The 24083-nt window shown below is 40.1% G+C and overlaps 1 protein-coding gene across 13 annotated transcripts in view; it reads left to right on the top strand.

Moving 5' to 3' along the window:
* tjp1a (tight junction protein 1a) overlaps positions 1 to 24083 on the top strand; it is a 101968-nt gene that overhangs the window by 69468 nt on the left and 8417 nt on the right. For 5 of the 13 annotated variants that reach the window (XM_044201346.1, XM_044201337.1, XM_044201311.1 and 2 more), the window contains 23 exons: positions 15 to 339; positions 619 to 722; positions 1160 to 1328; positions 2258 to 2393; positions 4397 to 4435; positions 6964 to 7103; positions 7772 to 7877; positions 8195 to 8345; positions 10174 to 10282; positions 10398 to 10617; positions 11884 to 12068; positions 12520 to 12615; positions 13980 to 14006; positions 16148 to 16230; positions 16616 to 16826; positions 17829 to 17929; positions 18028 to 18378; positions 19278 to 19529; positions 20781 to 21614; positions 21781 to 21863; positions 22028 to 22198; positions 22413 to 22519; positions 22740 to 22993. In XM_044201346.1, the coding sequence (XP_044057281.1) occupies positions 15 to 339; positions 619 to 722; positions 1160 to 1328; positions 2258 to 2393; positions 4397 to 4435; positions 6964 to 7103; positions 7772 to 7877; positions 8195 to 8345; positions 10174 to 10282; positions 10398 to 10617; positions 11884 to 12068; positions 12520 to 12615; positions 13980 to 14006; positions 16148 to 16230; positions 16616 to 16826; positions 17829 to 17929; positions 18028 to 18378; positions 19278 to 19529; positions 20781 to 21614; positions 21781 to 21863; positions 22028 to 22198; positions 22413 to 22519; positions 22740 to 22993 (4254 nt within the window). The remainder of the gene's footprint in view (positions 1 to 14; positions 340 to 618; positions 723 to 1159; positions 1329 to 2257; positions 2394 to 4396; positions 4436 to 6963; positions 7104 to 7771; positions 7878 to 8194; positions 8346 to 10173; positions 10283 to 10397; positions 10618 to 11883; positions 12069 to 12519; positions 12616 to 13979; positions 14007 to 16147; positions 16231 to 16615; positions 16827 to 17828; positions 17930 to 18027; positions 18379 to 19277; positions 19530 to 20780; positions 21615 to 21780; positions 21864 to 22027; positions 22199 to 22412; positions 22520 to 22739; positions 22994 to 24083) is intronic. The other 8 variants (XM_044201407.1, XM_044201355.1, XM_044201416.1 and 5 more) reach the window with 4 other exon arrangements.

The raw sequence follows: 24083 nt of genomic DNA, 5'->3' as shown, positions 1-24083 counted from the left end.
CTGTCTATTCCAAGACTATTCGTCGGAAAAGGAAAGTGCAGATCCCTGTTTCTCGGCCAGGGGACAGGGAGACAATGTCGGAGCACGAGGAAGACGACAGTGATGAGGATGATGGCTATGAGCACCACAGTGGTCGTGGTGGCCAAAGTGCCTATGAAGGGGCAAGCGGAGGCACGGGCACTGGCAGGCGTCACGATCGTGAGCGTAGCAGCAGCAGGCGGGATCATAGTGCCTCGAGGGAGAGGAGCGTCTCACCACGTTCTGATCACCGATCACAAGCCTCCTCTGCTCCACTCAGGCCTGCCAAGGTCACCCTTGTCAAGTCCCGCAAAAATGAAGGTGAGCAAGAAAATGTCCAAGCACCTGAAATGTTGACGTGGATATTGTGGATACACCAAATTTAAACGAAACTCAAAAAGTATTATAAAAAGATAGTGAAACAGATTATTAAAAAGTTATATGTACACAAATTCTTTCTCAACTGGTGCTCACCGGAAAGGTCAATCAGAACTTTAATGTTGACTAGTCTGTTAATTTCATTTGCAGAGAACCAAGTGATGGTTAAATAGATGTGTCCTGTGAATATTACTTTGTTATGCTCATAAACTCTGAAAACAGAATATGGACTGCGGTTGGCCAGCCACATCTTTGTGAAGGACATCTCCCCTGAGAGCCTCGCTGCCAGAGATGGAAACATCCAGGAGGGAGATGTTGTACTTAAGGTGAGAGAAAAGAGAGGAGCATTTGCAAGAATGAGTCTATAGGTAAGACAGGGGTTTTAAAAAGAGGCAGAGACATTTTCTAGTTGAAATGTGATTACAGGATAAAGACCAACTGAAATAAATACTTGAATAAAGATAAAGTTTTGCTTTATTCAATATGTATAATAAAATACAACTTCTGTGGGCACTAAAAGCATTGCAAGCCTAATTATCTGATACCTTTTAGACTTGTTTATACGCTTGTTTATAGCCTCCTTTACTTGTCTTTATTTAAGACATAATTATTCTTAATGTGAGGGAGAACTAGGCCTTTCACAGTTCCTCTTTGCCTTGTGATGGTCCCATAGTTTTCAAAAACACATTGTGATCTCTCCAAGAAACATTGTTCAGTGAAGATAAATTGTTCTTGTGCTGACCCGCTCCTCTTCCTCTGGCAGATCAATGGCACAGTTACAGAGAACCTATCGCTGATAGATGCCAAGAAGCTGATTGAGAGGTCAAAGGGCAAGTTGAAGATGGTGGTGCAGAGAGATGAGCGAGCCACGTTGCTCAACATTCCTGACGTTGATGACAGTGTCCCATCAGCCAATAACTCCGACAGAGATGGTGAGACAACAGACACGTAGCATTGCCGTGTTGGATGCAGCTAGCATTTGATTGCACAAGCTGTGACTGTGTTTTTCCAGAAGACAAATCCATATTTCTTTGAGTGTGTGTGAGAGAGAGAGAGAGAGAGAGAGAGAGAGAGAGAATACAGTAGCACAATGCAAATTCCACATAGAATTTTTAAATAATAATAATGCAATGGTAGTGGTAAAAGTAATAAAATAATCATAGGAATAATAGTAGTAAGACTAATAATAATAATATAATAGCGGTTGTCGAGCAGGAACATAGGCGCAGCAGGAGGCCCGCAATCATAGATCCAGACTCTGCAGCTCCGGAGGCAGAAATACCTGCTGAAAGCAACAGAAGGAGAGAGGAGAGAAACAAGGCAGCACAAAACTACGGGAGAGAGAAGATGTTGAGTTAGTAACATGCATTAATGGGATAAAAATGCATATAGATTGAGAGGGAGAAGAGGAGAGAGGTGCATCATGGAAAGTCTCCCGGCAGTCTAGGCCTATAGCAGCATAACTAAGGGATGGTTCAGGACTCACCTGAGCCAGCCCTTACTATAAGCTTTACCAAAGAGGAAAGTCTTAAGCCTACTCTTAAATGTGGAGATGGTGTCTGCCTCCCGAACCCAAACTGGGACCAAAGATAACTCTGAGGTTCCTTACAGTGGTGCTGGAGGCCAGGACAATGCCATCTAGAGTAACTGTATCTTTAGATAATGTGCCTTGGAGGTGTTTGGGGCCAAGTACAATAACTTCAGAGTTCAACATCAGAAAACTGCAGGTCATCCAGGCTTTTATGTGTACTGAGACGGAATAATTTCACACAGTTTATGTAAAAAATGTTCTTTATTTTAACTCTATCATGATTTACGTCATTGATTAAATGCTAATACATATTTAATTTAACCTTCACAGACATTTCAGAAATACATTCACTGACATCAGATCATTCTAATCGATCCCACGGGCGAGGTAGTAGATCACGTTCACCTGACAGGTCCGAACCATCAGACCATCTCCGTCACTCACCTCGGCAAATCAGCAATGGAAGGTAAGTGAAGTACACATGCACACACTTCTCACTGCAAATCTAGTGATGGGACACAGCCGTCACACATGCCACAGTCACACATCCATACTTCCACCACTCATACATCATGTTCATACCCACAGGTTAGTGGGTGCTGAGTAAGTACCTTGCACCACTAATGCATAAATCAATAGATAAAGACATGGCATGCATAAAACATCACATTCCCTCTGGAGCCATCTCTGAGTTCCAATAATGACTTGCTCTGGGAGGGATTGATCCATCTCCTTATGGACTAAGGTCTTGTTTTCAAAGTATACTAGATCTTTTAACCATTTTCTGTACAGAGAATCACCTTCAAACTGTATACAGTTGTCTCAGCTTTATAGAATCACTGACCTAAATCATGCAAAGCTAGGTTTATTTAATCTTTTAATGAAAATGTTTTTCTTGTGTTGCCATTACTCATGTAAGTTGCCTAAACATCAGTGCTTGAAATACGATCTATATTTTATGATGCATATTCGATTAATGCAATGTCATTTGATAGGTATTTTCTGCATATACTCATTACACATTATGCGCTATTCTTCCAATTAATTTAAATGTCCATACTGTCTTTTTGTCCTCCTCCTACCTTACTGCCAGTTGGAGCTTCCAGTAAGTTATCTTTCTCATAGTTTAGAGGTTACATAGCTTCTTGTAGTTGACAAACACATAAATGGCAAAGGAGAGCTAGAGGAAGGCATGCAAGTAAAACTATAGTTTCTCTCAGTCAGTGTGGAGCTTTGACATTGTAAGCTTACTCTGCACAAACAAGATCTGAGATTGGTTGAATGGGACAAGATTTGAAGACTTGAATCCAGTTGCAGGGTTCAACGTTAAGGTTTTTTATAACTTGCCCAGTCGGGTAAGTGGGTCAGAAATCTACTTTTGCCAATCAGGTAAGTAAATTCTTACTTGCCCTTATACAAATAGTTTTATGTATTAGCAGTTATCAAATAACAACGAAAATGAATCAGAACAAGGACACAGTGTGTCATAGATGCAACGCAACAAACATTCTTGCATATCGAAAATGGTATGACAATCCCTCCTCCTTCTTCCCAGAGATGGACTCCTTAACTGTGAGTGATAAATTATCTAAATATACTTTGTCTTTACCCGCCGCCATTTTCATGAGTAGGGATGGGTATCGTTAGTATTTTATTGATACTACTATTCTTATCAATGTCTTATCACTTTGGTCCTTTATTGATACTCTTATCGGTTCCTTTTCATTACTAAATAACTGCTTTTTAAAAAATGTATTCTTTAAAAAACGAATAAATTCAGAACAGGATTAGAATGGAATATTTTAAATATAGCCAAATGTTGTTTCTAGTCAAGTAGGGGCGGGTAGTGAATCAGGGGCCCAAATCCATGCAGCCTTTAAGCACTTGTTCTGGATTGAACTGTCAGTCTCGTATAATCAGACCTCCATTTCATCATGTTTATATGGGCCTTGGGGCGCAGACACAGTGGGCTGTCATACTCCAAACCAAACAAAATATACTACAGAGAACTTGTTTGTAGCCAGACAGCAAAGTAACCAGAGGTGCTATTTCAGGAGGCAGTCATTTTCAAACTCATTGCTAATCAGATAGTGGCAATTGTCTCCAGACGGTTGTGATCCTGATGAGATGGAGTTTGACTATGTGAGATATCGGTGCCAAACCTGCTGTTTCTGATAAACTCTCCTCCTAAAGGGCAAAATGTGTCACTGGAACAGGTATACAAAACTCAAATTTAGCTGAAAAACCAGTGGCCTGATATTACTTACATTGCTTCTTTTGCATGGACTACACACGTAAAACAGCTGTTGTAGCTTAGTTCAGTATGCTGCTGCTAGTTTAGCTTTCTGGCTTACTAGTTGCTTGCCAGTCAGATCATATGACTAGATTAACCTCCAGTGCTGACATTTCATTAGATGGTACATTGACTCATTGTCAGATTGTGGAGTAACCATACTTGTTTCAATGCAGGATGAGGGCAGGTTCACTGTTGCACAGATTTCTTCCAATGTAAGTGAATGCATCCCTCTGATAACAGACCAGTATGTGTTTGTTTTGAGCATTTATCACTAATATTTTTGTTGCTCTTTCCCACATTACTCTTTTATCTCTTATATCTGTATGACTGGTTGATCTGGTAAGCACATGAATTTTCACAGGGGGAGTTACACCTGCTTCTCCTGTGGTTGTGGTTTGAGAAGTAACTGAGGCAATAACAGTCTGACTGTCACAAGATGGTGATGTAAGGGAATGTTTTTACTATCTCACAGTTTAGGAGGGGAAAAAGGAATTTGACATACTTCCCACAGTGCTTTGCCCCAAGCCAGATGGTTTGTTTAACCTGATTGGCTGTAGGGCGTAGAGGCATTCTTTTGCCTAGGGCACAACACTGTTCCAGAATATAGCACATCATCATCTCAGTGAGCATGAGTATACGTTGTGCATAGGCAAAAAGCTCTCTGTGTTGTCTTTCAAGGAATTTAACTCAAAATCCTCTTAATAAGCATCATGGTTCAACTTACAGATACATTTTTGTGAGTAATTAATTTTTGTTTTTAAAATATGTCGTAGTTTTTGTTGATGATATGATTAATTATTAGATTGTTAGTTTGCAAGAGTGAAATTTTTCTATTGGACCTTTTGTTTGTCTTGCAAAGAGATGTTAGTATATCTAGTCATTTTGTTCTTTAAATATTTTGAAGCTTGTGGATGGATATGAAATTAAAGACTGGGACTGTTATGCAGTGTAAAGATTCAGTACCATATTTTGCATTATTTGTTGATGTCTGTGTAGCCACATCTCTCCCGCTCCTTTACTTTTTCGGTCTCTCACTCACTTGCTCTCTCTTGCCTGTACCCATACTGTAAGAATGTATAAGCGAGGGGATTGAACAAAGGCTTCTGTCTAATGGTGTTTGTCAGTGTGAAGCCTTTTTTAGCACCATTCTGCAGCAAGGAACAGCAGATTTAGACCACAATACTCTCACTCACTCCTCTCTCTCTCTTTCTTTCCCTTGCTCTTGCTCTGTTGTCTCTCTCTTTTCCCCCTCTCTCTCACACTCTTTCTCATTCATCCATTGCACACACAGACACACACACAATTTGTCTCTCTCTCTCCCATTACAATTGTGTTATTTATCCTTGGGCTGCAGCTCTCATTTACCCTTTTCCCTCAACAACCAACTCCCATACAGGTCTCTCTGATGCTGATTCTGCTGACTTATAAAATTGCCCAGATCAGATTCATGTGTAAAACTGAATTGTAATGAGAGCTGCTGGACAAATTCAGCGACCTAGAAAAGAAAACCATTCTGTGGTGGCAAATACCGTAAATAAGTTCAGCAGCTGCACAGATAACGGTTTTAACCCTGAGTATCAGTCATTGCGTGTAAATGGATGTACATGTACAGTTTTGGCATCCGTGTTTTACTGTGTTTTATTGTGTGAATATGGGTGACTACACTGTACTGTATATTTTCCCTACACTGTATATTTTCATACTGCACGAGCAAAAGTTAGAGACTGGGCATGGGAGAAGTTGCCTGGTCTGAGCTGGTGGCACAGCCTGCACCTTCACATTCTTCTACAAAAGCTTGTGGATTCAGCTCAAGTACTGTGCCAGCAGGCAGTCATGTGACCAGATTGGAATTCAACCATTGTTTTAAGCAGCAGAGCCCTTTCTACTCTATTAGACTTAGCCTACTAGACTCTCTCTCTCTCTCTCTCTCTCTCTCTCTCTCTCTCTCTCTCTCTCTCTCTCTCTCTCTCTCTCTCTCTCTCTCTCTCTCTCTCTCTCTCTCTCTCTCTCTCTCTCTCTCTCTCTCACACACACACACACACTCACACACACACACATTTTTTATTTGTTGTTTGTTTTATCCAGGTTAAACAGGAACTTGGACTGAAAAGTATCCTAACTCAAGAGTTAATGTTGGGAGACTTGGGAGTCTGATTTTTCTTTCTCTGCCTGTGTGCTTTTATTGGAAAGGTTACTGAATGGTCAATAAAATGGGAGTTCTGAATCTTCAAGAAAAATGTAATTTGGAAATGAAAACGTTTATAAACCCTGTCTGGTCCAATTGAACTTAATATAAGTTTCTGGTTGGGAATGTGGTTTGCCATTGACATACTGCATAGACAGAAAGAAAAAAAACTCCACCAAAATACAGATGAACAACTTTAAACTGGTTACAAATTTGCAGGATCTTCTTGACAGAGCCACACATCCTTCTTTTAATAGCTTATTGTCTTCTCATCCAATTTTCTGTCCACGTGTCCTTATCACGTAATCCATGATCCATGCTTTTTCCTTTTGGGTTCATTTTAGCCACTGTATCTTCCTGGTGATGTCAGCACAGGACAAAACTATATAAACACTTACAGAACACATGAGGTCATTCTTACACACACTGAAATCAGTAAAGATGTCTCAGTCATTTAAGGAATGCATTAATGTAAACTGGCAGTTTTAAACATTGTTTATAGCATTGAAGGTCTACTCGTACTGAATTGCCATGTGTTACTTTTGTTTATTTCAGCCATCGAAGTCGAGATGATGATCGTGTATCCAAACCAGGGGCTATGTCCACACCAGTGAAAAGCTCTGATGATGGCGTCTTGTCACAGGCCAGCGATCAGGCCAGCTCCAGAGATGACAAACTGTTACCTCCGCTGCCTGGTACAGAAACCTCTACCTATCAGCCCTCAGCGCTAGGGATTAGTGTGGTCTCTTATGTCTTATGTCTCAGCCCCTTTTTGAATTTCTTCATCTCATTGTCATTAGTACAGGAAGCTTCCAGTTAGGTCTTATAGCAAAGAGATGTTCAGTAAGGCTTAGTGTTCATACTGCTGTAGTTTAAACAACGTTTTCCTGTAGAGCTGTCCCTGAAGACAGATTATTATAAAGACAAACAGTGATTTATAAAGTTAGACAGTGTGTCAGGGGTCAGATACACTTTAACACTCCACTGTTACTGTTTACAGCATCTAAAAACACAATCTAAACTGTTGTTTATTGTGTAATATCTAATCAACCCATCGTTGTAAAAGTTAACTGCAAATTACATTTTCACACATCCGTCTTAGTCTTCACAAAGAAATACTAACTATACATGTCAACATCTGAGAAAAATAGGTATGTATAATATCACAAAACAAATACTCATCACTAAATCTGACATGGATGAAGGTTGATGCTTTCACTTTTACAATTGATTCCACTATTACCCAGCACTTGGCTAGCTATCTTTACGGTGCAAAATAAACTAATACGGTTCTGCATAGAGTGTACAAGTTTCCATGCAAGTAAGTGTGTATTTTTACTGACTATGTTTGTATTCGTGGCAGAACCAAAGCCAGTTTATGCACAGCCTGGTCAGCCTGACGTAGACCTACCTGTCAGCCCATCTGATGCCCCTGTACCCAGCGCTGCTCATGATGACAGCATCCTCAGGTAAATGTCAAAGATGCTCTCAAAGCACCTTACAATATTGAGTGCAGATCTGCACTGTGGCATGTGTATCAAGTGCATATATTATTCACTTGATGAATGAGTGAAAATTTGCATATCTTTCATATACTTGAATTTGAGTTTATATTAGGGTAGAGATTCTGGTGAGCTTTTGTTTTGAATTTGTTGTTACACTACACTCTGCTTGCTTGGATAGCTGGCTGTGTTTTGTGTCTCTTAGAATGATTGATTGTTTTTGAAGGCCATGATTTGCTGACCTTTTTGCTTAATTCTACCTCTCTACCTGTGTTCTCTTGCAGGCCGAGTATGAAGCTGGTCAAGTTCAAGAAGGGAGAGAGTGTCGGCCTGCGGTTAGCAGGAGGGAACGACGTGGGAATTTTTGTGGCAGGGGTTTTGGAGGACAGTCCTGCAGCTAAGGAGGGGCTGGAGGAGGGAGACCAGATTCTCAGGGTACGCTACACTCCACCACTTAAGCAACATGGCTGTTGTTTGCTTTCTGCAGTAACTTGATTTCTTTAAACAACATGTAAGCTGTGTGAAATGTAGTTTTTTAAATTGTTATGAGGGATTTAGATAATCCCAGTTTACACAGCTTTATTAAGAAACCTGATTTGTTGGCCTTGTATAGAGTATGCTTCACCAGTTTTTAGATGTGTACATGACAGATATTTCAGAGAGGGAGAGTATGGCAAAAACAGCAGTTCAGTGGGTTGATAGGGGAAAAAAATAAAATAAAAAACAATTAAACCCAAAGTCTGGCTAAAAACTGAAACTAAAATAAGTAGATCTAAGTTGTTTTTCACAGCTGAAGTGGACTATTTATACAATTTTGTAAACAACTGTCCTCTCCTACAGCTGTCCTTTCGTGGCACCGTCAGTTAAAGCGCTCCAAGAAAAAAAACTCTTCAGGCTGTGCTGTCATTTATCAAATATGCCAGCCTTGGTTGAAAAAATGGACCTGGTAGGGAAAAGAAATCTGCTGCATACAAACACAGGTTTTACATTAACCAGAGGTGTCTAAATGTATTCTCTGATTTTCTCCTTTATCCAGATTTCTGCTAATACCTTGTTGATTTTGTGCGCATGTGAACGTAGTGTATGTGTTACTCCTGTCAGTCACATGCAGATATATAAATTGACTGTGGCTAAAGTAGATCTTTTCATTCTAATTGCAGTGTGTTGTCCTAGTATTATGTAGCTTGTAAGATGATTCTGATTTTCTGTCAGAAAAAGTATAAACTGTTACAATTTGTTTCCATGTCACATGTGTGAAGGTGGAAAGAACATCTGGTGTTATTGTCAAAATAGATGAGCAGTAGCTGCCCACACTAACTTAGATAATCAGTGGTGAAACTATGTGATCCCATGGCCACAATAGTTTTATTTCTGTGCAAAAAGATCTTGGGAATAGAGTACAATGTTTCTGTCAGTCTATGAGTCATTCCGGGCTCTGCCTCAAAACTCCCCTTGTTTCCAATGTGAAGACACAATAGAGGTCGTTCTTGCACTCTGAACTCTGAACAGTTGACTTTCTGTTTCACTGAACACTAGAGTAACATTGTTGATGGGATGATGGAAACCCTCTTGATGTCAGTGTTGGATCCATTCTGACATGTTTACATAATAGCCAAGGATTACACCTGCTATGTTTAATGCTGCAATTGTGAAGCTGTGCAGAAGAGGTTGAATACTTAGCCACAGTTTTTCCCACCATGACATTAACATTTATGGGCTGCATTTATCTGACAAACAAAGCTGTGCATAACCTTATATTATATATACCTTTCTCTTAATGGATATAGTATGTCTTGTGTTCCTCCCACTCTTTTTGTGCCTGTGTGTGTTCTCTCCACTGTACAAACACATCTTAGAGACTTCCAGGACATTGTTTTCCATCTTAAGATGGTTTCCCTTTGGTCATAGTGTGCTAGTGGCGATAAAGACGTCAAGCCCTCCTGTTTCTGGGAAGGATAAAGGTGTCTTTCTGAGGTTCAGTGACTCAGTCCATGTGTTTCTGGTTCCCCTGCTGCCCTTCAAGCAGAGTCAATAAACAGCAGTTATTGTGTTTGGGACAGCAACAGGAGACTAGGAGGAGGCTGCTCGGTTGTAGGGGAAATACATCACCCTGCTTCTGTTGAGGAACCAGTTTTTCTTTTCCTATGTTCCTCTTATTCTGTTAGAAATTAAATAAGTGAGAAAAAGAAATGATAGTCCACTAGTCCTTCAATTGGACAAAGTTAAGTTTATTTCTTCTATGTCTTCTGTTCTGCATCTGCAGGTGAACAATGTTGACTTTGCTAACATCATCCGGGAGGAGGCTGTGCTGTTTCTGCTGGATCTCCCAAGAGGAGAAGAAGTTACTATTCTGGCTCAAAAGAAGAAGGATGGTGAGTGATGGCAGTATAAAGTACTGTGTTAGTAGCGTAAACGCATCAGGCATCAAGACCAACACATTTAAAAGGTTGTTGTAATCATATCTTGTTATTTCTGCTTTTTCTTTAGTGTATCGGAGGATAGTGGAATCGGACGTGGGTGACTCCTTCTACATTCGGACACATTTTGAATATGAAAAAGAGTCACCGTATGGGCTGAGCTTTAACAAGGGCGAGGTGTTCCGTGTAGTAGACACACTCTACAATGGCAAATTAGGCTCCTGGCTTGCTATCCGTATTGGCAAGAACCATCAGGAAGTGGAAAGGGGCATCATCCCCAACAAGAACAGGTAAAAGAAGATTCAGGTCACACCTTTAATATCTGTACAACTTGATCTGGCACTTTATGAATGTGCAAGGGTGGAGGCGAAGGAATAGAAGCATTGTGATTAATCTGGGAGTAGCAAGAAAGGATTTGAGAACAGATTATTTCCATTACTCATTTGTGTAATCTATTTATTTATCAATATTTTTACTGCTTATTATTTGCATTTCTGCAATTTTGTTTAAGTTTGCTTTAGTTTTGTGTTTATAGTCTGTTTTAAACTGGAAGAGTTTTTAAAGTAGGGTATATTTAACACATCCTGTGTGTCTGAGGATATATATAGATAGAGAGATAGTATAGATGATGTAGCCAACAGCATCGTCTTATCTAGGCCTGTCTCTACAGCCTTCAACAGCCTCTGGCAGTGTTTACACAGATATTCCTCACTGTCCTGCTGACACCTACATTAAGCATTGTGAAATATATCTCAGCTTCTCAGCCAAGTTAAACCTGCCTCCCTGGATATTCTTATCACACTCAGAATTCAATAATATTAAAAAAAAAAACATACATCAAAGGAAGACCGTTGTTATTCAAAGACACTAGGAATGAGTTCTTCCCCCCTGTAGGCCCACTGCCTAAAAAAAATTATTGACCTATCTGCAGTGATCTAATTACATAAACTTCAGGAAACAGACTTTGCAAAAGATGGCCTTTATCTTGAATTTATTGTTTGCAAATCGTTAATGGCAGAAAGTGTGTCAGCGTTTTATGTTTTATATAAATAAGGCTTGTCATTTCACTACAAAGTCTTAACCTTAGTTTTTGTTATACAGTATACTGTGTATGTATATTGGAGCATCACTAAAAGTAATAAGTTTGCAAATATCAAAATGCTGACTGTTATTTTGCTAACAAGAGATAAGCCTTTAGTTCAATGAAAAATCAGTTATATATTATTTAGGCTCTTCATAATGTGAATATTGAGCTATGCATTAAATACTAGCCCTCAAAACAACATTTCAATTAGCCTTAATATAAAATAGCTTTTAACCCATGTAAAGTTCCTTCGGCATCATCAACATTTCCTCAGTCAGTAATGGCAAGTACTCAGTAATCAGTTTACAACTCAGTACTGTACAATGGTGTTACAGTACCAGTGTATTATTATGGCTTTTCTCTTCAAACAGTAGTAAGCTGAATGTTGGATACCTGAATCTGAAAGTGGCCTTGATTGCAGTTTTGAAAGACATGCTGATAGCTGACCTTACTCCTACTCTTCTGTGTCCAGAGCTGAGCAGCTATCCAGTGTGCAGTACACCCTCCCCAAAACACCAGGGGGCGACAGAGCCGACTTCTGGAGATTCCGAGGATTGCGAAGCTCCAAGAGGAATTTACGGAAGAGCAGGGAGGACCTGTCAGCCCAGCCAGTTCAGACCAAGTTCCCTGCCTATGAGAGGGTGGTGCTGAGGGAAGGTATGATGAGTACATAGGCGATGGCAGTAACGGCAATCAACTGGAGACTCCCACATATCTTTATACTTTAATTGTAGGGCAAGGATTTACAAAGTAGTAGAAAGATTTCAACCTTGTAGCTAAAGGAAACGCATGGTCCTTCACAGCACTTGTGAATTCCAGCTAACTAAAAAGTTATTAATTTATACATTCACACAGTTTGTAGTGTTATGTAAACCTTTAAATCACATCATAACAGAGAAGAGTACAGCATCAATATTTAAATGTTTATCTAATTGGTTTTGCTGTTAAATGAAACTGCATTTAACAGTTTTGGATACTTTAACAATTACTGATTGTAATATATCATAACATGGTAAAAAATGTGTGATCTGATTTAGTATTTTTTTTTGTAGTGTTACATAATGCTAACCTTTGGTAATTTCCATGACATGGTCTTGTTCTTGTACAGCTGGGTTCCTGAGGCCTGTGGTTATCTTTGGGCCGATAGCAGACGTGGGCAGAGAGAAACTGGCCAGGGAGGAGCCAGACATTTTTGAACTAGCAAGTAAGTACTCATCTCCCTCTGTTTCTGTAGTGTCCTACTGTGTATTGCATTGATAAGAGACCAGACTATTAATTTACACATCACACATCGCTTAAGCAGAGGGCTGTTTAACTTCTCAGTATCTATCAAATATTCACAGTAGCAGTCGGTATATAATAGATGTTGAACTCACTGTTGGGTCAGTACCTCTATTATGTATCTTACACTTTTTCAAATCCAAACGTAGCTCTGAGCATCTGAGAACAACCTTATTGAGTCTGAGGAATGTAATGTACAAGAGAGGTCATGTATAGGATGTGTAAAGTTCTTGCTTGTTAGAGGTTTTAAAGATATTTTTAGCTTGTCTACATTTAATTTGATTGGTTTAACACAGAAAGATAAAATTTATTCTATAAAGTTTTTCATCTCAGAACAAATGTTGGGACTTCTCTTGTTAGTGATTTGTAACTGTAACTCTCCTGACTTGTTTCCAGACATCACTACTGCCTGTGACTCTTTTCTTCTTTTAAACGTGCTGCTCTGCTGTAAGGATTAGCACAACAATGCATTGACAAACAAATAGCTTGTTGAGGCTGCAAACTTAATAAAACATTTTAACTTGACTTTAGTATTTCATAATTAGTATTTGATTTTATTTATCAAAAGTGAATAAAACACACCCACTTAATTGTTAATTTGGCAGAAAATTGTTAAGATCACAGATCAGAGAGGATGACACAGTAATTATAAACTGAAAGATTGTAGGTGTATAAATAGAGCAACCCCTGCTGTTTCTATGTAGTTATAAGGTACTAAGGTTAGAAACAATATATTTTGGTAGTTTTTTACTTTAGTCTTTAGTCTTTTTCTATAAAGGCAACTGCTGTTGGCTGTTTAAATCTTCAGTTTGAAGTCGAGCAAGTAGTCACAATCCACTGGATGCCAAGCAAAGTCCTTCAAAAAATATTTTCCCATTGATTTTCTATTTTAATAGATGGCATTCTGCTGAACTGTACAATACAACATCTACTAGATATTCCCAATTTATTTTAGTAGGTCAGTTAGTCAAGTTATGTCAAGTTATTTCCTCTGTTTGTTTATAGCTTCTCTCTTCCTTTCACTCTTCTACTCATGCAGAGCTGCACACTCCTTTTCATTTCAGTCCTCATCTACTGCCTCTTACTTCGTGAAATTGCTAGCTTCTTTAATATGTGGTTTTTATTTCAACACTCAGTATTGAATTTCAACTACTCTAAGTGAACAAACACGCATGCCATTGCAACCACACACATATTCAGCGCACACTCACATAAAAAGTGATTTAATTCCTTGATGTTTATTTGCGTAAATCCAGTGATGTTTGTGTAACTGTATTTTCTTTTCAGAAACACAGCAACATCAAGGAGGGGAAAGTATGTCACTTAGTGCATCAACTTTTATTTGTTTTATTTGATTCAGTGAATGGCACATAATCTATAAGCTGGTGTTTGGTGGCTAGCTGACCTATAGATGTTTAAACAATGCGTATAGGGGAATAGCACTTGATTTAGGAATTCACATTTGTCATTACAATTGGCAATAACAATTTTTTTAATGTATATATTAGCATGATACACAGTCTTGTAAAATGAATCACAGAAGACCTGACACTGAAGAAATGCAATATCATACTTACACACATTTAGTTCTCAATTGACAATGAATTGCAGACTTTTTTTTCCTCCATCTACCCATGATATTGTACTTGACTTACTGATTGAAATTGCACTAGACTCTGGCAAACTAAACAGTTATCAATGAAAATATATCTATTTAAGATTTTAAAAAGCTCTGCTGCATTAGTATGGATCATATTTTGCAAATCTAAACCCATTTAGGAAGATGTCTACATTGATATACAGTGTCTGTAGTTTGAATTTGACTCAAATTTTTACTGTTGAGAATGTATTTTTGTTTTCCATTCTATACTTGTTTGCCCAAATTTTAGGCTCTAAGGAACTTTGTGTCATTGTGATATTGCATACTGCATATGGAGGAGATTAGTGAATGCTGATTAATGCACAGTATCCTTAAATCATAGTTAAATTCAGTGGTATTCCCCTCTTAATGCCAGGCCACATCATGTAGAAAGCCTTCAGCAAGACAGCATGTGGAGCTGGGCAGTTAAAATGTCATGAAAACTGGGATACGTGAAGTTGCTTTTCAACAGAATCATAAGGAAATGATCAAATAATCCAGAATAGACTGGGAATGTTGAGTTTATTTGGGATTCAAAAAGTTGACATTTTTATGCTTTTTGTACTAACTGTGTCCTATAAAATACCACATGCTAAAAATGATTGGCAGCTAATTAACATGGCTTTAATTGGCCAATTGGAGGCTTTGCCCAGAAAATGCCTACAATGCCACCCATAATAGTAAACCGATTTAAATAGTCAACAATCGCAGCAATCAGCTGAAATATTAACCATCTATTTATGTGTTCATTTCCTGAAATAAATCTCACTACACTATGTGCATTCAGACACCTTATCCATACATGAATACAGCAAAATTGTCCCCAAATATTTGGATATCCGGTGTTTCAGTGTATCAGAATGAAATTTGATCAAAATAGGTCATTTAATGGTTTACAGTTCAGACTACAATTAAACCATCACTGTGACCCTACTCTAGGAAAGCATAAAGCGTATTGTATATTATATAAAGCTGACAGTGGTGTGTGTTTGTGTGTCCGTCTAACTTTTCATAATGCAGTGATGGAAGTATAAGCCTCCTAAGTGTCAATGGATAGATGCCCAAATCACTATCAAAATTGTTCTTTCAAATTTTATATTGACACTGACAGTACTGAATCCCAACATTGCTGCATACACTTGAATCTTGACTTGTTGCATGGCTATATTTATCTGCTCTTTTTAAAAATGTTTTTAGGTAGTTTACAGCAGTGTTTAGCAGATAATAGATCCTATTAGTATGTTAGAAATTAAGCCTTACCCTATGATATGAAGTCATTAATATACTAAACATCCTGGTGAGATGACTGCCCTCTTTTGAACCTTGTGTGTCTAGGCAGGAAACCATTGCTTATCTTTGTGAATCATAAACCCTTCTACACATCCTTGCTTAAATCCCAGAGGCTTACAATGACACTGTATTATCATTAATCCCAAATGACCCTCATGTGCATATTTCATGTCAATGTTTCTCACATAACACATTACCTGCACCATAATTTATACTGTTACATGCAGTTGCACGCACACATTCATTATACACTGAATTTAATTTCCCTAAACCTACCCAAAATACCTAATGACTACTGCATGAATTGGCTGCTGTTCTCATTTTGTCATTACTATATAGCTCTTTTCATAAACGTACACTTGTCCTCTCCTGTATGGAGATTATTATTCTGTATTTAACAGCTCTATTTATGGGAGTCGACAACTGCGCGCTACAAGGATGTCTAATTGGGGCACAGCCCGTGTTTATTGTTGCTTGTCTCTTGTGTTGATGTGATGCAGTAACTCTGTCCATTTGTCTTCCATAGAGAGTGAACCCAGGGATGCAGGAACTGACCAGAAAAGCTCCGGCATTATTCGCCTGCACACCATTAAACAGATCATTGACCGGGTGAGAGAAGTTAGATATGCACACACATTTTAAATATACAGGCAAAAGGTAGAAATATAAACATCTTTTGACAGATTTGTTATGGTAATGAAAAGATGTTGAGCCACAATGATACGTATAGCTCACTGCTGCCCTCTGGTGTACTGCACTCTAATGTTATTAGGTGCCCGAACCTCAGCAAAGTGGTGGATTGTACTGTGGCAGGTTCACTTGAGAAAGTAATCCAGACTGATGAGCTGACCTCTTACAAGGGTTCAAAATCTGCTGCACACAATATGTGAACAAATCATTATGGTGTTGGCCATATAGTGCTCTATCTTCCACTATATGGAAATAAACACATTAACAACACATTTATGTTTTTATTTGTTTTCTGTGTATGAAGGACAAGCATGCAGTGCTGGACATCACCCCTAATGCAGTGGACCGTCTAAACTACGCTCAGTGGTATCCAATTGTGGTGTTTCTCAACCCAGACACCAAGCAGGGCGTCAAGAACATGAGGACCCGTCTCTGCCCTGAGTCAAGGAAGAGCGCCAGGAAGCTCTATGACCGAGCCCTTAAATTAAGGAAGAGCAACCACCACCTCTTCACCAGTGAGTCCAATTGCGCGCGCGCACGCACGCACGCACACACACACACACACACACACACACACACACACACACACAGAGAGAGAGAGAGAAAAGGCGGTTGACAACAGAGTGCCGCAGTGTTGGAGGCTGTGGCTGCACTGAACTTGTTGTGCCTGGCCTTGTTCTGTCAGACTTCTTACAAAAGCTTGTTCAGCACTGACCGTCACACAAGAGCGCCCTCAGGGCCCCTTCTCAGCATGCATTCTTCCTGTCAAGGGATGTGGTGTGACCATACTTTAGGAGTATCTGTTGGTGATATTAGAGAGCTTTCTTCTCCGCTCACATTCAGTCTTCGCAGCACACACATAAATTCTTCACATAATCTTCTGTCTAAACAAGTATTTCACAACAAGCTGCATCTGTACCTCTACACTGCATTTTATTTGAAAGTTATTCTCAAAATCAAGCCTCATAATAATGTTATACTATAATTACTGTATATAAAACTGGGAAACAGATAAAGCTGGAATACTTGGGTCTAGGCAATGTGGGATATTACCTACAATGCACAAGACAAGAGATTGCTTCTAAGCTGCCTTGTTATCTCCTTCTTGAGAGTGAGGGAGAGCAGTTCCCTAATTTTGCATTTAAAGTATCTCTTCCTAATCTGTTGTGATTGGTTTGCACATTTTATTAAAAAACAAGATACTTAAGTAAATTTCAATCTGTGCACCTTAACTGTCAATGTGACTGCTTTAATTCGCACTTGAGCAGCATAGAAAATGTTAACTGGGTCCCAAGTGGGAAAATTGCCAGACCAACTTAAAAATTACTCTGAAGTCCTTTTAAAGACATGATGCCAATCATGTAAAAGTAGAAGAGCATTTACGGGTTAGAGTGTATGTCTAAAAGGAACTTTTAAATTATGCTTTTGAATTATGATATGAAAAATACTCGTAGTACTCGTTTGATTGGAGAGATGTTTTTTTATTCTCTTCTGCCCTTCCCTCTTTGTGTATTCAGCAACCATTAACTTGAACAACATGAATGATGGTTGGTTTGGAGCGCTGAAAGAGATAATCCAGCAGCAGCAGAACCAGCTGGTGTGGGTTTCAGAGGGCAAGGTAAGAGACGTACGCACACACACACACACACAAACAACCATGTAGACTGGAATTGATCTTTTCTCACTCCCTCTCTCACTTAACCTTTTGTTTCCCAGGCTGACGGGGCAGCTGAGGATGACCTGGACATCCACGACGACCGCCTGTCCTACCTGTCGGCGCCAGGCAGTGAGTATTCCATGTACAGCACCGACAGCCGCCACACTTCCGACTATGAGGACACGGACACAGAGGGTGGAGCCTACACCGACCAGGAGCTGGACGAAACACTGAATGACGATGTGGGTCCACCCACGGAGCCTGCCATCACCCGCTCCTCTGAGCCTGTCCGTGAGGACCCGCCGGTCATCCAGGAGCCCCCTGGCTATGCTGGCTACCAGCACACAGTGCAGCTGGACCCCCTGAACCGCATCGACCCGGCTGGATTCAAGGCACCAGTGCCGCAGCAGGTAGCGTTTCTGAGAGCTGCACGTCTTCCCTGTTGTCTGGAGGACGTGGTGTGCGTTAGAAGGGTTTTCTGGAGGCGCTATTGAAGGCACTTTTTTATTTTTACAGTTATTCTATCTACTGTTACATAACAATATCAGTGGGAAAGTGAAACCTTTTGTGGTAAGGTATTTATCGCAATATATAAATATTATATATAACATCTATATTTATTATATTATTTATTTTATCTATTTGCTGATATGTGTTTGTTGATTGATGTTTGTGAGCGTGTGTTTTTTATTTTTGAAAAGGAGATGAACTTGAAGTTTTACTGTTACTCTTGTACTCTGTATTACCACAAGCTGTCTGATTGGTGTGACTGTTGCTGATGTCACTGGGAAAAGAAACTTATGTTTGTCTAAGTGTCTGTACTCACCTATGTGCACTTCCTACCTTTTGTTTTACCTGTGATTGGGACTGTGACGATATGAGACAAGAAAGTATTATGTGCATGTTGGAAATGCCAGTATTAATCCAGTGTACCTGTGAAATGTATTAATCAAAACTCAATTGGCCATTGTGATACCCAAATCTTAACATTTGTCATCTCATGATGTGTTAATGAACTTAAAAGGGGAAAAAAGAGAAACTACTGTATTGTAACCGCAGTATTAAAATCAAATTAGTATACTCTAACAATGAAAACTTGTCCTGCTGCTAATTCCTAACTCTCACATGCCATTGGTTGATCTATAGCTATTGTTAAATGTGGAGGTGGGTGATTGGCTGTTTAAATTAAGCTGTAGGCACAAGTCAGGAACAGAGTGTTGTAGAGGGGCTGTGAAGTTAGTAGCACTTATTAGTACTGCACCGTAGTGTGTCAGCGCGTGTTATTAAACATTTCTGAACCACTTCACAGAAAGCAGAGGCCGCTGCCGTCCCTAGCATCCCCCAGCAGCCTGAGCCCCTGGCTGAGACAGTGCCCCCTGCTGTTGACGTTACTATAAAAACTGTAGGGGGTCTGAGCCCTGACGAGGCTACTGCAGCTCCCCACAGCCAGCCAAGCCCCAACCCAGAGGCTGGCTCACTTAGGAGGCCCTCCCCTGAGCTAGCCCCTCAGAGCATCACACCCGAACCTCTACAGTCTGGACCAGCCAGTTCAGAACCAAAGGTATCCATCTGACCGTCACTGGATGCTCCGTGACCCGGCACAGCTCAGCTCGGTCTGACCTGACTGACCTCCTGTGCTGCTGCTGCTGCCTGTCTACCTACCTACCTCCTGCTGCCACGCTTCTCTCTCTCTCTCCTTCCGCCCTGCATGTCTGCTGACCACAGTGGCTTCCCCAGAAGAGACAGAGATGTGTGTGTGTGTCTGTGGGCGTTCTTTTGCGTGCGAGAGTGTGTGTGTGTGTGTGCATGCCAGAGTGCGAGCAAATGCTGGTAAACAACAGTGGGCTTTGGAGGGTGATGGCTGCGCTGATATGCCTACATGTAGAGGAGCAGTGGAAATCCTGCGGCTCTCACTGTTGCTTATCCTCTTTGCATGGCTGCAACATGTTTGCCTCATTCTCTGTTACCTACTAGAAGTAGATCTGTTTGTGCTGTATTTATCAGTGCAGATTGAATGGATTGTTTCCTTGTAAAAGTAACCATTCATTTTCCAACCATTTTATCTATATTTTGTCCTCTGTTTAAAATGTGGCAATGGCCAAGTAACAAAGACAGTCTAAAAAGAAATGTTCTTCATATTTGGATGGATAATCAATGGTTACTTCTCAAATATCAGGATTTTAAATATGTTTTTTGTACAATGGGTATGTGCTTGTAATGTTAAATATTATTGTGGATGTTTAAGTGCCCTTTATAATTGCACCAAGACAGTGGGTGACATTTTCCCTTGTGAATGCAGCAGTGTACACGAAATGTGTCAAGAAACCCCAAATTTTTAGTCAAATTATTATTGATTATTGATAGACTCTCTACAAGTAGTATACATTACATTTCTATTTACCATTTTCATATTTTGTCAGTTTAGACAAGAAAAATGCATCCCATTGTTTTGTTGTATTTTTTTAAAAACATTGTTAATTTTTTGTTAATTTAATTACGGTGTTTAATTTGGGTACATTATGATGTTTTTAAACTCGAATGAATGTTTGGCTGTGCTGCGATTTCTGTTTAATCTAATATATTATCCGACCAGTAACCCCTCCCTCTCAGTTTCTCTATTTCAGGTCTTTCCCTTCTCCTTTCCTCTTCTGCAATTAATTTCACGGACTTGTTTTAATATTCTCCGTTTCTCATGCTTTAACTGATTTTTGTATGTCCAGTTTTTCATATAACATATTTTATGTCTGTGCAGTATGTTAGTGAATCCTGTGCAGTTGTTAACCTTACTCTTTGTTGTGTATTTGTTCGGTAGATTTTTCAGAAGGATCCATACAGCACAGACAACAACACAGGCAGAATCGGTCACAGCATGAAGCCTGTGACTTACAACCCTCAGCAGGAATATCACCCTGACCAGCCATACAGAGATTACGACCACCCACCCAGTCGGTATATCAGCAGCAGTGGAGTCAGCAGCGTAGGTGGTTACCCAGAACCAAAGTACCATAACTATGACTCGAACCCGCCCTATGAGAACAGTGTGCCTCACCACGACCAGCTACAGTGGAACCCCTACAGCCAGCCGCTCTATACTGCCAACTCACAGGGCTACAATCCCCGTTTGCCATACAGTGATGGCCCTGACTCCAAGTACACACCTCCCCTCCGCTTCGACGAGCCCCTACCTCAGCAGGGATTCGAGGGACGGCCTCGCTATGGTAAACCGACAGGTCCAGGGCCTGTCCGTTATGATGATCCCCCACTTCCTGCTCCGGGGCCTGACCTGCACTACGACCAGGATTCTCACCTGAGCACATACCCCTCAGCTGCCCGCTCCCCAGACCCCGCTGCCCAGCGGCCTGCCTATAACCAGGGACCAACACCGCAGCAAAAGAGTTACAAACCTCAGCAGTACGACCCCATTCCTGTGAACTCTGAAACCAGCCTCACTCCACCTCCCAAAGCAGAGGCCCACTCACCTTCCCCTGCAGATTCTCCGAAGCCCGCCCCTGCCAGAGATGAGAAACAGGAGGATGACCCCGCCATGCGGCCACAGTCAGTCCTGACAAGGGTCAAGATGTTTGAGAACAAACGCTCTGTGTCCATGGATAGAGCCAGAGATACAGGGGATTCATCTGGGAACAGGGTAAACTGTTTGGCTTTGCAAATGTATTACATAAGGCAGTTACATTAGTTACTAGTTTGCTTAACTTGTACATTTGCTTTTCAACTTCTTAAGAAATGAGCACATTAGAAGTGAACATTCATCATTTTTATCCTAATGATAAGGTTAATTGTTTTTGCTACTACAGGCAGCCGATTTACCTTTGAAAGCAGGTGGAGTAATCCCTAAAGCAAATTCTCTGAGCAACCTGGATCAAGAGAAGACCTTTAGGTAAGCCTGTGTGTTTTCAATCAGCCTGATTTTCCAGAGAAATATTGGAATAATATTGTGTAATCTTTAATTTTCACATCATTGACTAGTTTGCTCAAGCATCTTCATTTTGGCCATTTGTCATTGCCTTGCATTTATCCTGCTGTTTTATCACACCAACCCAGAGCCCCAGGGCCTCAGAAGCCTCAGTCCCAGGTAGCTGATGACATTGTGCGCTCCAACCATTACGACCCTGATGAGGACGAGGACTACTACAGGAAACAGCTGTCTTACTTTGATAAGATCCAGTCCGGTCCCAACAAGCCACAAGCACAAACAACCCCCAACTACCCCAGGTGATGCTCACTCCCATCCACATTCCCAAGCATTCTGAATATAATGTTTTTATGAACAATCTTTGGCTTTTTCGTCATAGATGATATAGGGTATTCATGTTTCTTATCCAACTTTCCTTCCAACTATCTTTAACATCCCTCATGGTTTTTAAATTTATGTCTTGGTCATTTCTACTGTGAATCTCAAATTGATGGTTTTGGTCTTGTGATATAGGACGGAGTCAGTGGAGAAGCCAAGTCCAGTTGAGAAAAAATATGAACCAGTTCCCCAGGTGACGCCTTCTCTGCCTCCAGCCACACTGCCCAAACCCGCACCTGAAGGTAAAATGTACTGTTTTCTATCAAAGGTTAAAAAAAAATAGTAGTCAGGATTTTATCTTATACAAGACTGTAATCACGTAAGATGCATCTGTGTACTGTATCACACTGTACTTTGTCTATTGAGAGACATTCCTGCTGTGTATGCCAAAATGTACATAATTTCATAATTTAAGTGACACATACTGTAGAGCTCTTTGGCTGACCCTCTTTGCTTCCACAGCCAAGCCTCCTGCCCGAGAGGACACTGTCCAGGCCAACTTCCTGCCTCACAAGAGTTTCCCAGAGAAGTCTCCAGTTAATGGTACTAGTGAACAGCCTCCAAAAAGTAACACCGGGGCTCCACCAGTATCCAGCTACAACCGCTACACGCCCAAGCCCTACACCACATCTGCCAAGCCTTTTGCGCGGATGTTCGACAGTCCTAAATTCAACCACAACCTTCTGCCCAATGACAAGCCTGAGACTGCTCCAAAGGTAAGTTGAATTCCACATAGAATTTTTTTCAGTGCACACACAGAACGGACAGCTAGTGGCCCGTGAGGAGATATTCGCTGAATTTGACAAAAAGACGTGTATTGGATTAGAATCGGATACCCCAACTTTAAATCAAAAACAAATAAATAGATTACATAATTAATTATGCTATTAATGTAACTGTAGCCCTCAGGTTTGGTACCAAGTCAAAAACATAAGCAAGCAAGGTAATCTAGTTTAGAAAAAAGTCAACTTTTAAATGCAAATTGCTAAATTTAATAAGCTGTTATTGTTAAAACGAAGAGAACATTTCTCAATAATAAGTTCAGGTTCAATGATCTTTTTAAAGATTTCACAATTGATTGGGCCACTTATATATTTTTCTGTAATTCTTGGTATATTTTATCTCGTACTATCCTCATGTATTTACACTTTTTTATTTTTGGTTACAAGCATTTCCCTATGAGTTTTTCAGAACTCTTCTGTTACTGTAATTTGGTCATACATTGTTATTCCATATTTCTAAGAGCAGAATGAGCTGAAATAACTGTTATGTAAGGTATAATCCACAACAAGTTGTACGTTATGTGACTGTAGTGGATGACTCTGGGGCTAAAAACCACCCAACAGAAAGCAGAGTGGTTTGCCCCCGCGGAATATATTACAATCATGGGACGTACAAACTTGTAGGGTATTATCCCGCTTATATCATGGCCACTAGCCAACAAAATGCTATATGTAATAAAATTAAAAATATCAGTCATTCATTTACACATATAACTAATTTTGACCTCGCTTTTCAGTTATAAACATCATAAGATATAGTTCCTGAACCTCAGAATTCCTGTCGTTTTCGTTGCTAGGCAATATCTAGCTAAACAGGAAGTAGTTTGCAAGGCTGATCTCAGAGTTTTAAAATCCTGACAAGTTTTGAAACTGGAAGAGAAAGAAGAATTTACTGATTCTTCTCAATCTCAAGAATAGAGAATAGCGGTTCATTCTGATACACAATATTGAAACTGTCTCTCCAATGGAGATAACGTTATGTTGTGCTGCCTCTCTCTCCCCAAACACATATTAAATTAGCTTG

This window comes from Siniperca chuatsi, linkage group LG1 (genome assembly GCF_020085105.1).
Source record: "Siniperca chuatsi isolate FFG_IHB_CAS linkage group LG1, ASM2008510v1, whole genome shotgun sequence".
NCBI lineage: Eukaryota > Metazoa > Chordata > Actinopteri > Centrarchiformes > Sinipercidae > Siniperca > Siniperca chuatsi.
This window is presented reverse-complemented; position numbering and strand designations above follow the sequence as displayed.